Source organism: Ciconia boyciana, chromosome 24 (assembly GCF_034638445.1).
Source record: "Ciconia boyciana chromosome 24, ASM3463844v1, whole genome shotgun sequence".
Taxonomy (NCBI): domain Eukaryota; kingdom Metazoa; phylum Chordata; class Aves; order Ciconiiformes; family Ciconiidae; genus Ciconia; species Ciconia boyciana.
In genome coordinates, this window is record NC_132957.1 from 4,523,096 (window position 1) to 4,536,637 (window position 13,542).

Consider the following 13,542-nt stretch of genomic DNA (forward strand, 5'->3'; position numbering starts at 1 on the left):
TTCCCGCCTGTGGGAAGAGCCTCAGCCGGGTTTCCCTTTGGTTCTCGCCTGCACTGTGTCGCGCCTCAGCCCCTCAGACGGGGTTCCTGTGGCCGCACAGGCAGCCTCGCCTCCGCCTGTTCCCCCTCCCTGGCTCCTCACGGTGTCCGGGGGATCGGCCTGGCCTCTTCGTGGCCTCCTGCTGCCTGCGAGGGGCGGAGGGGGCCGGGGCTGAGGGGAGAGTGCGGGGCTGGGGCCGTGGGGGGGGGAGTGTGGGGCCGGTCCCGAGGCCGCGGGGTCGGTTTGGGCCCGGGCCCGGGCCCGTGCGAGGCCCTGACGGGGCCCGGCCTGTGCTACCGGGGCGGGCGGGGGCCGCTGGCGCCTGCGCACTGCGGCTCCGCGGAGAAAGGGGCGGGGCGATGACGCGCCGGTTGTGACGCAGCGGCGGGCGGGTTCCGGTTCCGGCCGCCCCTTTTCTCAGCAGCGAGGCGGCGGGTGCGCGCGGCGGGAGCGGGGCCTGGATCCCGGGGTGGGGTGTCGGGGGCTCGGCCACGGGAATGGGGGACCGCGTCCCGGCGGGGGGCGGGCCTGGCGGCGGCGGGGCCCTGTGGGGTGGGGGTGGGGTGCACCGGGGCCTCTCCTGAGGGCCCGACCGGGGGTGACGCGTCCGCCGCTCTCCGCAGGCGCGAACGGTGCCAAGATGCAGATCTTCGTGAAGACGCTGACGGGCAAAACCATCACCCTGGAGGTGGAGCCCAACGATACGATCGAGAACGTCAAGGCCAAGATCCAGGATAAGGAAGGTACCGGTGGGACGGGGGAGCCGCGGGGCAGCCCCCGCACCCCGGGCGTCCCCTGCCACCATCGCCGCCCTCCACCGTGATGGTTCCTCTCTCGCAGGGATCCCCCCTGACCAGCAGCGGCTGATCTTCGCGGGCAAGCAGCTGGAGGATGGCCGCACCCTCGCAGACTACAACATCCAGAAAGGTGCCCCCGGCAGCCGGCCGCAGCCCGGGCTCGTTATTTTATTTTATTTTTTTTTTAAGGGGGGAGAGGTGCCGGCTGCTCCCCAGCAGCGCCTGGCCCTGCCGTGACGCTTGTCTCTCCTTTCAGAGTCCACCCTCCACCTGGTGCTGCGCCTGCGGGGGGGCATCATCGAGCCCTCCCTCCGCCAGCTCGCCCAGAAGTACAACTGCGACAAAATGATCTGCCGCAAGTACGTCCCTGCGGGGCGGGGACCCTCCCCCGAGTCCCCTTCCCCCGGGAAACGGGGCTTTGGTGACATTCTCCCCCTTCCCCAGGTGCTACGCCCGCCTGCACCCCCGCGCCGTCAACTGCCGCAAGAAGAAGTGCGGACACACCAACAACCTCCGCCCCAAGAAGAAGGTCAAGTAGAGCGGGCAGCGGCACCCCTGCCTGCACCCCTGCCTGCACCCTTCCAATAAAGCATCACAGTGCTCAAGCCGCTCCCGTTTTGTGTTGGTTTTTGGCCCAAATGGGCGTGTTTGGCAATAAAAGACCCGCGGGGGTGGGTGGGGAGGGGGGCGGGCGGGTGCCTTGGAGCAGCGTGGGGCCGGTTGGGGACCGGGAGGCGGGGAGGAGCGGCGGCGATGCCCGGCGGTGCCTGCAGATGGCGGCGGAACCGCGCTCCGCCGCCGCGCTCCGCCTCCGCGCCCCGCCGGGCCTGCGCCGTCCGGCCGGGGCCGGGCCATGGTGAGCGGGGTCGGGGCAGCGGGGCCGGCGTGGGGAAGGGTCCCCGTGGGCGGGGGTGGGGGGGACACGGGATGGAGTCCCGGGGGGGTGGTTCCGGTGCCCGTCTGTGCTGTGTGCACGTGGCCGGGGGGGTCCCGGTCCGGTCCGTGCACGCGTGGCTGTGGGGGGGGTCCCCGTGCCGGTGCTGGCCCGAGCTCCGCCTGGATTCTTCCAGCGCCGGCACCGGGGCGGCGGGGGGGACGGGACACGGGACACGGGACACACTCGAGGTCCCAGCGTCGGGCCGAGACCCCCGGGCGGTGCCAGCTCTGCCCCGAGCCCGTTAACGGCCGTGCCACCGCGTGGCGGCGGGCACCGTGCCGGTGGCACCGTCGTCACACGTTCGCCACGGTCCCCTTCTCCCCGGCAGACGGGCGAGGCCGTGAAGGCGTTGCTGCGGCGGCTCCAGGCGCTGCAGGGCGAACGGGCCGAGGCCTACCGGCTCTTCGAGGAGTGAGTACCGGCACCGCCGCTGCACCCCGGGGACGGGCACCGATGGGGACGGGAGCCACCGAGACAGGCAGGGCCACACGGTGCCTCCCGGGGCAGGGGATCCCCAGCAAGGAACTGAATCCTCCATCCTATTTTTTGTATCCCGATGGGAAGAGGCTGCCGGGGTGGAGCAGGGGCCGTCGGGGCGGCTGATGAGCTCCAGCTGGCAGGGGGACGCCCGCGCCGGACACCTGTATCCCATTTTAGCATCCGACAGGAGATGATGGACTTCCCGGGACGCAGGCTTGCGAGTGAAAAGGGAAAAAAAAAAACAAAAAACCCCAAACCAACATCCCCCTCCCAAAAAAAAAGCAGCTGCCAAGCCCATCCCGTGCGAGGGGTGAAGCTGCCTGGTCGTGGGGGCTGAGCGCTGCCAAATCTGGGCAGGAAAACCCCCCCGGTGCTGCCTGCGGCGGGGTGGCAAAGGGGGCTTGGCGCCGGGACAGGGACTGCGGGGTGTTGCCATCCTGGTGCCCCCCAGATGCAGTGACGGTGGCTTCCCCCCCCCACCCCACCCCACCCCTCCCCAAACCTGTCCCCAGGGGCCACCGGGCGTACCTGAGCAGCACACCCCACTATGACTTCCCACGCTACCGGCAGCTGGTGCACGAGATCACGCTGGCCTTCAGCGGCATCTCCCGGGAGGTGCTGCACATCGCCGGGCGCCTGCGGGACGAGCTCGCCCGCCCCGACCTGGCCCAGCACCTCGCCCGCCTCCAGGAGCGGGAGCAGGAGAAGCTGCAGCTGGTGAGTGCCGGATTTGGGGGGGTCCCACCGCTGCCCAGGGCAGGGCTGGGGCTGCTTTGGGGGGGGGGGGGGGGGGGTGTCTCAGCTCCCGCCGTGTCCCCACCGCAGACGGCACAGCTCCAGCTGGCCCGGCAGCAGGCACAGGACCAGCCCGACGTGGACGCCCATCAGCAGGAGGTGCGGGAGCTCAAGCACAAGTAGGTGGTGGCCCCACTGCTCTCTCCCCCCATTTTGGGATGGTGGCATCCCCCCCCTTGGGCTGGGAACGCGGCCGGCAGCACCTCCACCCCCGGGCAGGAGCCCCTTCCCCACGTTTCTCCTCCCTCCAGCCCAGGGGGGCCCAGATGGTGCCTTCAAAAGCGCTCTCGGCCGCAGCCCCGGGGAGGGTTTGGCGATGCCGCACGGCCGCGGTCCCCTCGGCCTCCCTGGGCTGAGTGTTTCATAAACAGCACGGGGAAGGCGAGGCGGCCCAGATAATACGCTCCATATGGGCTTTATTTATAGTTTCCATCCGCTCTCGTAGGCTAATTAAAACCATTGAGGCAATCAGCGAAATTCTTCAGGACCTCAAGTACGATTCGGAAGAAGTCGAGTGATGGGTGTCCCCATGGGAATGGCTGGAGGGGCCGGCTGGTGGAACGGGGGCCCTGCTCACCCCCCCGGCCCCCCCCCACCACCTCGGCAAGGTGGGCACCTTCCCCCCGACCCCTTTTCTTGGACATGGGCTGGAAGGGGTGGAGAACCACCCCCCCCGGAAGCAGCGGGGTCCCCCCAAATCCTGAGCATCCCTCGGTTGGAGGGGTCCGGCGTGGGGCTGGTTCCCCTCCCCAGCTCTGCCAGCCACACCGGGGCTTTGCCCAAGGAAAACCACAACCCGCAGTGCCAAGGGCCGCCTTGCTTTGACCCCCATTGGGATGGGCACTGCCTTTGCTGCTGGCTGGAGCCCCGCGGGCAGCAGCCCCCCCAAAACCACCTCGGAGATTAGCTGCGGCCCCAGCCCCATGGTGGCTCCAGTGCCCCACAAGTGCTCTTTCTACCATCGTCCCCCAATAAACCTGTCCCCAGGGAGCTGGGCTGAGTCGTGTGATCTAAAGGGCTTGTTCCCCGCCCAGTGCCACCCCCTCCGCCTTGGCTCCGTCCCTTGGGAGGCCTGGGACAGGGTGACGAGGGACACGGGTCCCATTTGGCTGCCCGCTGCATCCCCATCCCCGCGTGCTGCTGCCGCTCCGCTGACGCAGACCCCGGTGGGGTTTCAGAGGTTTATTGGCATTAAGCTTAAATCTGTTCCTAATTGACTGAAATGGAACCAAAATAAGGCTGGTTTGAATCAAAATTGGAGCAGGCACTGGGCAAACCCCAGCAGCCTCAAAACAGCCCGCGTGGCTCCCCGGGGATGGACCCCACCATGCGCTCGCATGTGGGTCCCCGGGGAGAAAACAGCCAAAAATCGCTTCCCGGGGGGGGGCTGCGGCAATGGTGGGGGGACACCCGGGAAGCCCCCACCGCCCCTTTCATCCCAGAGGCTGCTCCGGCTGGCGGTTAAGGAGCAAAGTCTCCGTGACCCCCCCGGCTGGGTGAAGCTGGGGGGTCCCCTTGCTGCCGTGGGGTGCGAGTGGCATGGCGGGGGGCCACGGTCCCATGGGGCCAGGCGGCATGTGGAGGGCTCCCGGGGCTGGCCCAGCCTGCCCCCCCCCGCCTCACCCCATCCCATCCCATCCCCTGGGGCCGCGGGGCCACGCTTCGCCCCGGCCGCCTTCCTGCTCCCCCCCGGTGGGGCCGGGGCGGGTGTGGGTGGTCCCGGGTGGGCGCCGGGCGCCCCGTGTTATCCTGCCGGCGCTCGGTCCCCCGGGGGCTACAACTTATCGCCGGGAAGAACCTGCAGAGAGGAGCAGAGCCCCGCATCGCCGCCGGCCGCACGCCCCGGAGTCAGGGTCACCCCGCATCCCCCCCCCAGCATCGCAGGGGTGGGGGGGTCACCCCACATCCCCCCCCCCCCATCCCCACCCGGCCGGGGAAAAGAAGTGTGAAAGGCTCCTTACCTACCTGGTTGCGTGTTTTGTGCGATTTCTGCAGCCACACGCGCCACTGGTCGTAGAGCTTGATGCCGAGGTTGGAGCAGCCGTAGGCGTGTTTCTTCACCCACCCGAAAAACTGCTTCAGCTCCCGCCGCAGCGTTGTGTTTTGCTCCCCCCCTTTGGGGTCGCAGCCCCCCGCCGCTCGCTCTGCGGAGACAAGGGGTTCAGCACCGCCACGGAGGGACACGGCTCAACCCCTCCATCGCCACCACGCCGTAAATAATAGCGGGCGAGAGGAAAACGAGTGGCTTTTTGGCTTCCCGCTGGGAAAGCCAAGCTCCAAATTGGCTCCTTTGCAAGGAATCCAGGTGCTGGGCACGGAGCGGGGAAGGGCCCCCCCCGACACGTCCCCTGTGCGCAGGGGAGGGGGAGCACACAGAATCCCCTCCCTGCCCGCCAATCGATGCCGGCCCGACGCCGGCGGTGCTCACCGCTGCGCGGGGTGGAGGCAGCAGTGGGGTTGCTCCAGTCGCTCCAGATGCCGGCTTTTTTGGAGCCGTAGATGCCGAAGGGATTACAGCGCACCTGGACGAAGTAGACTGTGCCGGGGCGGAGGCCGGCCAGGCGGCAGGACGTCTGGTTGCCCACATCATCCACGACCTGGGGAGGGAGGAGAGGGCAGCACCGGCACGGTTGGGCATCCCACGCCGTCCCCCACCGTTGGTGGGTGATGCCGACCCACCTTCCATTCCGAGCTGTCCTCCACTCGGTACTGGATCTGGTACTTGGCTTGGAAGAGGAAATCCTTGAGGGCCGGCGGGGAGCTCCAGCGCACGCTCAGCTGGTCCTCCAGGTCCCCCACCCGGCTGACGTGCACGTCCGATGGTGGGTCGGTGGTGACTGCGGGGACAGGGCAGGGGCTGGCGGGGCCGGCGCAGGCAGCGCTGCGGGGCCGCGGGGGTTAAGGAGCCGCAGAAGCGAAAAAAAAACCAACCCAACCCAACCTCGAAGAAAACAGCCTAATTCGATTAGGAGCAATTCTGCTCACATATCGCCCATTTCCTGCAGCCCCCCCCCCCAACATCCCACCGTGTGAACTCGCCTCCCGCTCCCCCCCCCCCCCATGAGGTCACCGGCATGGCGGTGACATCACGATGCCGTCGCTCACCCACATCGAGGATGTCCAACATGACGACGTCGGAGACGGCCACCCCCAGCCGGTTGGATGCCTCCACCCAGATCTCGTAGGGCGTGAAGAGGGCCAGGTCCTTGGGGATGTGGCAGGAGTAGGGCCCGGCCGTGTGGTACTCCTGGCACGTGTTGTCTCGGCCATACCACCTGCGGGCAGGCGCTGAGTGCCGGTACCGGCACCACCGGGTGCCACAGTCGAGCTGGGAATGCTCACCCATGCCCGGAAGAAACGGCCGCTCCCGGCAGGGACCACGGCTCATTTATCTGCCACTCAACACCGCCGGCATCGCGCTGCCGAGGTGTTGGGTTACCGGCCCCGCGGCGGCCGCCCGCGGCTCATCCAGCGGTTCCCAGCTCAACCGGGGCCGCACAGCTTCTCCTCACCCTCCTCCTCCCCGGCACGTACAGAGCGTGGCTGCCCGCCAGCGCTCGCGGCAGCAGAGACCCGAGGAAACTCATCGCATCCCCAGACAGGGGCCAGCTCTGAGGCGTTGGGCTCCCTGTTCCCCACCGCCCTGTACGCCTTTAAATCCCCCACTGGCATTTTTTAAGAATAATAGGAATTAAGGGGGGGGTGGCCCCACCTCAGCTTGTACTTGAGGGTGTAGTTGGTGTGCAGGAAGGTCTCCCCTTCCGTCCCCGGCGCCCATTTGCAGGTGAGGTCCTTCATGTTTTTGGACCAGCAGGTGATGTTGACTGGTTTTTCTGGGGGTACTGGGGGAGAAAGAAAAAAAAATAAGAAGCAGAGGGGAATGAAAAGGCGCAGCGGCAAAACGCAGCCCGCGGTCCCGGCGGGCGATGCCACCGCGGTCCTTGCCGGTTGCAGGTTTCCAGCCCTGCGGCTGCGAACGTGTTTGCTGGAGGGGTTTAGGCTCCTGCCCGCTCCTGCCTGCACCCGGCCCCTGCCCGCACCCAGCTCCGGAGCTGTTTTCTTTCAGCAACAGCAACCCAAAAACCAAATCCGAGCTGCGTTCCCAGTTAAGCCTCTGTATTCCTAGGACGTAGCATCGTCCTTAAAATAGCCTGAGATAAAATCTTATGATTATTGGTTCGGACAAGTGTAATTTTACCGAGGGTTTGCCAAAACAGCCTTTCTGCTGCGTGCTCCTGCAAGCCGGAGGCTGCGGCTGCGGGTTGGGGCACAAACCGTGGAGAGGAGGTTAAAAACGAGCAGCCGCAAGCAACCGCGCGCATTTTGGCAAGAACCGGGGTGTTAAACCCCACGGGGATCCCCAAATCCTCCCACGGCTGCGCCGGGACCCGTAGCCCTCCCCACCGAAACGGCAAAGCAGCGCCGGGGCCGGGTGAAACCCGGCACGTGCAACCGCGCCGGCGCCGCCGACGTACGTCCAACGTAAAGGCAGGAGCCGGCCAAGATGCCGCCATCTCTGCTGTGACACACCAGGTTGTCCCCCGACTGCTGCTTGGAGCCGTTGAGGCGGGCGAGGGCCACGCTGAGCGTGGTGGGGCCGAGGGCGGCGTAGGAGGCGGCAGGCAGACGCCGGCCGTTCAGGGTCCAGTACAGGTCCTCGGCTTTCAGGTGAAAGTCCGGGCTGACCGTGCACGTGGCGACCAGCGAGGAGCCGATCAGCAGGGTGGGGTCTTGGGGGGAAATCACTGCGGGGTCTGCAGCCAGAGAAATAAAAGGGCGGGTAAAAAAAATTATATCTATAGTTTTATATATATTTAATATATATAATTATATATTAGAATTAAAATATATTTTTATTTAATATATATTTAAATGTATTTTATATATTTAAATGTATTTTATATATTTAAATGTATTTTATATATTTAAATGTATTTTATGTCTATTTTTAAATATATTTAAATATAATTTATGTCTAATTTTTATATATTTAAATATTTATTTTTATATATAAATACATTTATCACGGCACAGCCCCTTGCAGCAGCGCTCGCCCTCCTCCGAAGCAGAGGCAGGAGCACACAAGGCGCCGGGCTCGGCCGCGCTCTCCCCGCGAGCTCGGGGGCTCCTCGGCAGAGTGGGGGGGGTTCAAGCCGGGAAGCGCCGACAGCCTTTGGGGAGCTTTGCAGCACGAGGCTGGGGGGGTCTCGCCGACACTGTGGTTTTTCCAGGGCTGGGCGGGGGCTGGGTTGTGGCTTTGTAAATTTTTAATGACAAAAGGATTCCAAAAGCAGCTATGGAAAGTTTTGGGGGTTGGTTCCCCCCCCCTTTTCCAACGACACCGGCCGGCAGCCCCCCGCCCCGGAGCACGCTGCCAAGGGCCAGGCAGCGCTTCCCGGCTGAGAGCGGCACTGACCACCCACCTAATCCCAACCATGTGCCGCCGGGCTCTGCCAAAACCCATCGCTCGCACCTCAGCACGCGGTCCCTGCGCCAGGACACCCCGAGGGGCTGCCCCGGGAGCCGGCACAGGGCCCCCCCAGGGTGCTCCATGCCGGGGAGACCCTCCATGATGGGAAAGCCCCCCACGCTGCTTTATTTCGAGACCTCTCCACCACGAGGCTTCAAAGAACAGGCTCCTCTGACCCCGCTCCGGGGTTTTCCGTGTCCATCAGCCTTATCGGCTCCATCCGCACGCGCCAGGCTAATATCCCAAATTACCTCCCGGAAAGCACCGCGACCTCCTCTCCCCTCCGACCTCCCCAGCCCCTGTCGGCTTTCAGTGCCCGCTGGCCACTCCGGCTCCCACCTCGATGCAATTAATACTCTAAAATCCTCGTTACCCTGGAGATATCTTAATTAGCAGTGCCTCCCATCACTCAGGGGATGCTGTTGAGGTGGGTGTAAAAGCATTTGGGTGTAAAAGCATCTGGGACACGTCGGTGCCAACCACCCTGGGGTACCCCGAGAATCCGTGGGTGATGGCACGGATCCATCCCACCCACCCCCAAAGCAAACCCTTCCCTGGGGGGTTCAGCCCCTGACTCGCCCCATCCTCCAGTGAGGCCTCCAAAAAAAAGCATCCCCGGCTCCGCCAACGAGCCCACCCAGCACCGGCTCCTCCATTAGCCGAGCGCCGAGCCGGGGCTACTCCAGTGCCGCCGATAACAGCCCCGGCGCTCTGGGCCCTAATTCTCCTAAATCTTAATCTAAACAGCACCAGAAACACACACGAGCGCCGTAAAACAGACACGTTTCCCGTCCTCCGAGCGGGACCCTCTGGAGGGACCAATTTGATATATTTTTTTCCTTCAATTTTTTTTCTCTCCTCCAAGCAGGAGCCTCTGAAGGGGCCAATTTTATATATCGTTGGTTTTTTTTTCCCCCTGCAATTTTTTTTCCCCCTCTGCGCAGACACAGCGCTGAACATGTGTTTTAAAAGGGAAAAGTGTGAAGTTTTCAGATCGGAGAGGAAAGGGCCGGAGAGACGCAGGCAGCCTGTGGAATGTGCAAGTCGCAACAAAAATACCTGCTCGGGGTTTTTATGGCTTTCCTATTAAAAAAAAAAATGCTGATCAGGTGCTAAGTAATGCTATAAAGTAAAACCACATTTCCAAGGTGTCGGGAACGTTTATGCTTTTCTTCCGAAGGGCCGGATTTCATTTTATTTTTATATCAGCGTTTTAAGGGGCTGGGAAAGAAAAGAAAAAACCCTCCGATAAGTGTGAGAGATCACGCAGTTAAAAAAAAGATTTAAGATGTGCAGGGGGTTAAAGAAAAATATAAATAATTGCCCTGAAGAACAAAAGGAAATTTGGGCAGCCCTGAATTCTGCAAGGAAAATAAATTTAAGAAAAAAATATATATTTTGAGCTCTTCTAAAGCTCAAGCAACGAGCTTTGCAGGCAGAGACGGCACCTGAAAACACTTTATCCCTCCTTTCCACTATCTTTTTCCCCTTCTCGTCTCCAACTGGCATTTCTTGTGCCCATCCCTCAGCTCGAGGAGGGATTTATAAAAAGCCCAGGCATTCCAGCGAGCGCGACCGAGCTGAACCAAGGGGAAACATTCGCTCTCTAAAAGGAGATTTGGCTTCGCCTTTCCCCAGCGCCGCACGTCGAGGGGCCACGGGGCGAGCGCTCGCCCCGGTTGGCTGCGCCGGACCCCAGTGAGAGGGAGGGAAAAATGGGGGTCCCGGGGGTGTGAAACCAGCTGCGAGCGGCAGCGGGCATCCCCTTACCGGGGTGAGCCGAAAGGTGCAGGGTCAGCCCCAAAGAGGGTCCGGCCACGGCCCCACGTTGCCCCTGGTGGGATTAACCCCTCCGGCCCCCGGGAAAGGGCACGGGAAAGGGCACCGCTCCACGCCGAAACCCGCCTGGATTCGGAGGCTCTCGTTAACGGCTCCTGAAGGGATTTTTGGCGCATTTTTCCTCCACCACTTCTGCAATTCCTGCCCTAATTATTGCTCTTTGAGACTTCCTTGTTCACGATACGTATGGGTCAGGGGGTACAAGACCCGGGTGGCCGGGACCTGGTGGCGGGGACGCGGGAGCGGTGGCTTTTCTTGGCGGGACCCGTTTGCGCGTCGGAGCGAACATCCATCGCCTTGAGAAATTCCCATCATAGGGAGGAAGCCAAACTTCCTGCTGCGGGGAATGGGATCTCGCCTCCCCTTTGCTCGGGCCGGAGGGGAAGCAACGAGGCGACGGGTGGGACGGAGGCTAATTCGGATTTAGGGCTCTGCGGGGAGGGGGGGGGACACGACCCCTCCCGTATCCCCTTCTCCCCCCTCCCCAGCAAGGGGGGACCCCAATCCTGCAGGGCTGAGGCCGCCCACAGCTCAGCCCACAGGTGGCACCTCCCGGACCTGCCACTGCTGCGTGGGACCCCCAAATGGGCATCCCTGCAGAGCCCCCCCAAGGGTATTTTTTGGGGGGGCATTCATTGTTCTCCGCGGGGGAGGGAGCTCCCTATTGTTCTGGGTGGGGAAAAGGGGATTCATTGTTCTCTGGGACGGGGGGGGCACGGCTCTCCGGGGGGAAGGGGGTCTGCGTTGTTCTCAGCAGGAGGAGGGGGTCTCAGAGGCGCGGGGGGGGGAAAGGGGGTCACGGCTCCCGGGGGTGGGAGGGGTCGCGTGGGGAAGGGGTTCGCTATTGTTCTCCGGCCGGAGGACGGGGTTTCCATTGTCCTGGGTGGGGAATGGAGCCGCATTGTTCTCCGGGAGGGGGTCTGCACGGCGGGGGGGGACGGGGACACGAGAGGGGAGCGACCCTCCTCGGGGAGAGGGGTCCCTCTTCTCCATGGGGAGAGGGGCACTCGCTGCTCCCGGGGAGGAGGAGGGGGGTCCCTGCTGCTCGCGGGGATGGGGGAACAAAAAAGGTTCCTCTATTGTTCTCTGCGGGGAGAGGGGGTCCCGGCTGCGCTGCGGGGACGGGGGTGGGGTCCCGGCTGCCTGCCGGGGGGAGATGGGGGGGGTCCCGGCTGCGCCTTGCAGGGGGGTCCCCGTTACCCTGCGACGCGCAGCCCCGAGGTGCGCCCGGCGATGCCCCCGCCGCTCCCGGGGCCGCTCCGCATCCCGGGGCGGGCTGGGGGGGGAGAAGACGGACGGACGGACACACACGACGGACACCACACGGCCCGGCCCGCAACGACCGGGGGAGCCCCGGGGGGCTCGGCGCAGCGCCCGCCCCGGCCCCGACGGGACCCCCCGCATCGCCCCCCGCGCCCACCTTGCGGGAGCCGCCCGGTACTCACAGGCGAGCGGCTCGGCGCGGAGGAGGCGCAGACAGAGCAGGAGCAAGGGAGGGAGCAGCGGCAACGGCGGCATGGCCGGCTCCGGTGCCCGTCGGTGCCCGGGGCGGCGGAGCGCACCGGCACGTCCGGGGAAGTCCCGAGCAAGTCTGAGCAACCCCCGGTTACCAAAGCCCTAAATGCCGCCCTGGCCCCGCCCCGCCCGGCCCGGGCCCGCCCCCGGGGGGGCAGAAAGGCACCGGCCCCGGAGCCTCGCCGTCCCGCTCCGGTACCGGCCCCGGTACCGCTCCCCGACACGCGACGCCCGCCTCGGCGGCGCCCGGTGCTGCCGCGGGATGCTGCCCCCCCCCCCCGCCCTTCCCCCCGGGGCCGGTGTCCCGCTCCCCCCAGCCCCGCGGTAGGTGAGTAAGAGCCGCCCCGGGGCCGCCTTCCCACGGGTGACTCATGCGCGGCCTCCACGGACCCTCCCGTGTCCCCGGGGCCGCTCCCGGCGCGGCACGCGGGGCCGGGCTGGGCCCCCCCGAGGGGCTCCCCCCCCTCCCCCCCATCAAAAGTGTCTTTAGGAGCCCCAAATCCCGTTATCACTGGTTTGGGGAGGGGGAAACGGGAATATCTTCCCGTAAATCCCGGTGTTGTCTATCGAACCCAACATCTCTGGTTTTCCCCCAAAAAAAACCCCAAAAAGGGGGAAAAACGCCCCAAGTGGCTTCAAGCCCCCACCGGGTTGGGGCTGTGTTTGTGTCCCCAAGGGTCCCAGGGCAGCCTGGAGTCGGTGGCATGTCCGGTTGTGCCACCGGCACCACGGTGAAGCCGTCCGCTTGGGCATCACACCTCCATCCCGGTGCCTCCTCCTGTCCCCCCGCCCGGGACTCGGTGGCACCAAGAGCTTTGCAGACCCCCGGATGGGTGGCAGAGCCCTGGGACAGCGGGTCCCGGCTGTGGCAAGGCCGCCGTCCCCAAGTGTGGGCTGTCCCCAGCTGTGCGTCCTTTAGGTCTGCCTGAGCCTTGGGGTGTGGGATGGGGCGCAGTGGGGTGCCCTCAGAGCACCCCATGCCAGAAGGTGCCTGGGTCGTGTTCCCCCCCAGCAGAGGGGACACGGAGGGACCCGGTGGCCCTGACCCTGAAGTTGGGATGGGGCTGGGAACCCCAACGCCGTGGGACCGCTGCCATGGCCGGGGTTTGCGGGTGACTCAGGGGGCTCAGAGCTGGGGGGCCATTTCCAGCCCATGGGGACATCATCTGGTGGCTTTCCCTGTCCCTTTGCTCCCTGTCCCAGCTTTGCGCCCTGCATCCCCTCGGCTGCGAGGACAGGGACATTGGTTCCTGCAGGGGACAGAGCGTGGGGGGACAGAGCAGGGGGTGACAGGGGACACCTGGGTGGCCCAGGGTGCGTCTCCCAAAGGGGTGACACCATGAGTCAGCCCCTGCCCCATAGCACCGGGGTGGGGCTGAGCCCTGCAGCCATGCGGGGACAGGGAGGGTGACGCTGCGTGGGAGTCGCTGCAGCGACTCCGAGGTGTTGGGCACCGGCCGAAGGGACTGCACGGATTAGAAAATAATATAAAATAAGAGAGCGGGAGGGAGACAAAACAATGCCTTTTCCCATCGTCCTGTTTTTTGGAAGCTTCTGAACTGTTTTTGTTGAAATTTCCCAAAAATGTCAGGCTCCGGGAGCCACCCAGCCTGAGAAACTTCAGCCCCAGCGTCCGCAGTCTGGCCGAGTGAATCACGGCTGCCCCGGGG

At 64.7% G+C, this 13,542-nt stretch overlaps 3 protein-coding genes across 7 annotated transcripts; 2 read left to right on the top strand and 1 right to left on the bottom strand.

Moving 5' to 3' along the window:
- Positions 1-365: 365 nt before the first annotated feature.
- On the top strand, positions 366-1,441 carry UBA52 (ubiquitin A-52 residue ribosomal protein fusion product 1). Its single transcript, XM_072845500.1, has 5 exons — positions 366-474; positions 663-782; positions 880-966; positions 1,093-1,195; positions 1,281-1,441. The coding sequence occupies exons 2-5, from the start codon at positions 680-682 to the stop codon at positions 1,372-1,374; spliced, it is 387 nt and encodes a 128-aa protein (XP_072701601.1). The 5' UTR covers positions 366-474; positions 663-679; the 3' UTR covers positions 1,375-1,441.
- Positions 1,442-1,600: 159 nt separating this feature from the next.
- Positions 1,601-3,634, top strand: REX1BD (required for excision 1-B domain containing). Its single transcript, XM_072845499.1, has 5 exons — positions 1,601-1,692; positions 2,102-2,184; positions 2,766-2,970; positions 3,079-3,167; positions 3,494-3,634. The coding sequence occupies exons 1-5, from the start codon at positions 1,690-1,692 to the stop codon at positions 3,564-3,566; spliced, it is 453 nt and encodes a 150-aa protein (XP_072701600.1). The 5' UTR covers positions 1,601-1,689; the 3' UTR covers positions 3,567-3,634.
- A 293-nt stretch (positions 3,635-3,927) lies between these two features.
- On the bottom strand, positions 3,928-11,963 carry CRLF1 (cytokine receptor like factor 1). Of its 5 annotated transcripts, none has more exons than XM_072845490.1 (8): positions 11,778-11,963; positions 7,579-7,802; positions 6,761-6,890; positions 6,154-6,323; positions 5,728-5,885; positions 5,477-5,645; positions 5,014-5,192; positions 3,928-4,265 (listed from the first exon to the last, which is right to left on the bottom strand). In XM_072845490.1, the coding sequence occupies exons 1-8, from the start codon at positions 11,873-11,875 to the stop codon at positions 4,059-4,061; spliced, it is 1,335 nt and encodes a 444-aa protein (XP_072701591.1). In that variant the 5' UTR covers positions 11,876-11,963; the 3' UTR covers positions 3,928-4,058. The 5 variants fall into 5 exon arrangements, with proteins under 5 accessions (XP_072701591.1, XP_072701590.1, XP_072701595.1 ...); XM_072845489.1 differs by having other exon boundaries at positions 7,524-7,802; positions 11,803-11,961; XM_072845491.1 differs by having other exon boundaries at positions 4,159-4,846; positions 7,524-7,802; positions 11,803-11,960.
- Between the last annotated feature and the right edge of the window lie 1,579 nt (positions 11,964-13,542).

Excerpts from the sequence above, each read along its gene's own strand:
- UBA52 (XM_072845500.1), top strand. The coding sequence starts at position 680 with ATGCAGATCTTCGTGAAGACGCTGACGGGCAAAACCATCACCCTGGAG. Across the intron at positions 783-879 it reads CAAGATCCAGGATAAGGAAG|GGATCCCCCCTGACCAGCAG; the intron begins GTACCGGTGGGA and ends CCTCTCTCGCAG. Across the intron at positions 967-1,092 it reads AGACTACAACATCCAGAAAG|AGTCCACCCTCCACCTGGTG; the intron begins GTGCCCCCGGCA and ends CTCTCCTTTCAG.
- CRLF1 (XM_072845489.1), bottom strand. The coding sequence starts at position 11,875 with ATGCCGCCGTTGCCGCTGCTCCCTCCCTTGCTCCTGCTCTGTCTGCGC. Across the intron at positions 6,324-6,760 it reads ACCCTCAAGTACAAGCTGAG|GTGGTATGGCCGAGACAACA; the intron begins GTGGGGCCACCC and ends GCCTGCCCGCAG. Across the intron at positions 5,646-5,727 it reads AGGACAGCTCGGAATGGAAG|GTCGTGGATGATGTGGGCAA; the intron begins GTGGGTCGGCAT and ends CTCCCTCCCCAG.
- REX1BD (XM_072845499.1), top strand. Across the intron at positions 2,185-2,765 it reads GCCTACCGGCTCTTCGAGGA|GGGCCACCGGGCGTACCTGA; the intron begins GTGAGTACCGGC and ends ACCTGTCCCCAG. Across the intron at positions 2,971-3,078 it reads AGCAGGAGAAGCTGCAGCTG|ACGGCACAGCTCCAGCTGGC; the intron begins GTGAGTGCCGGA and ends TCCCCACCGCAG.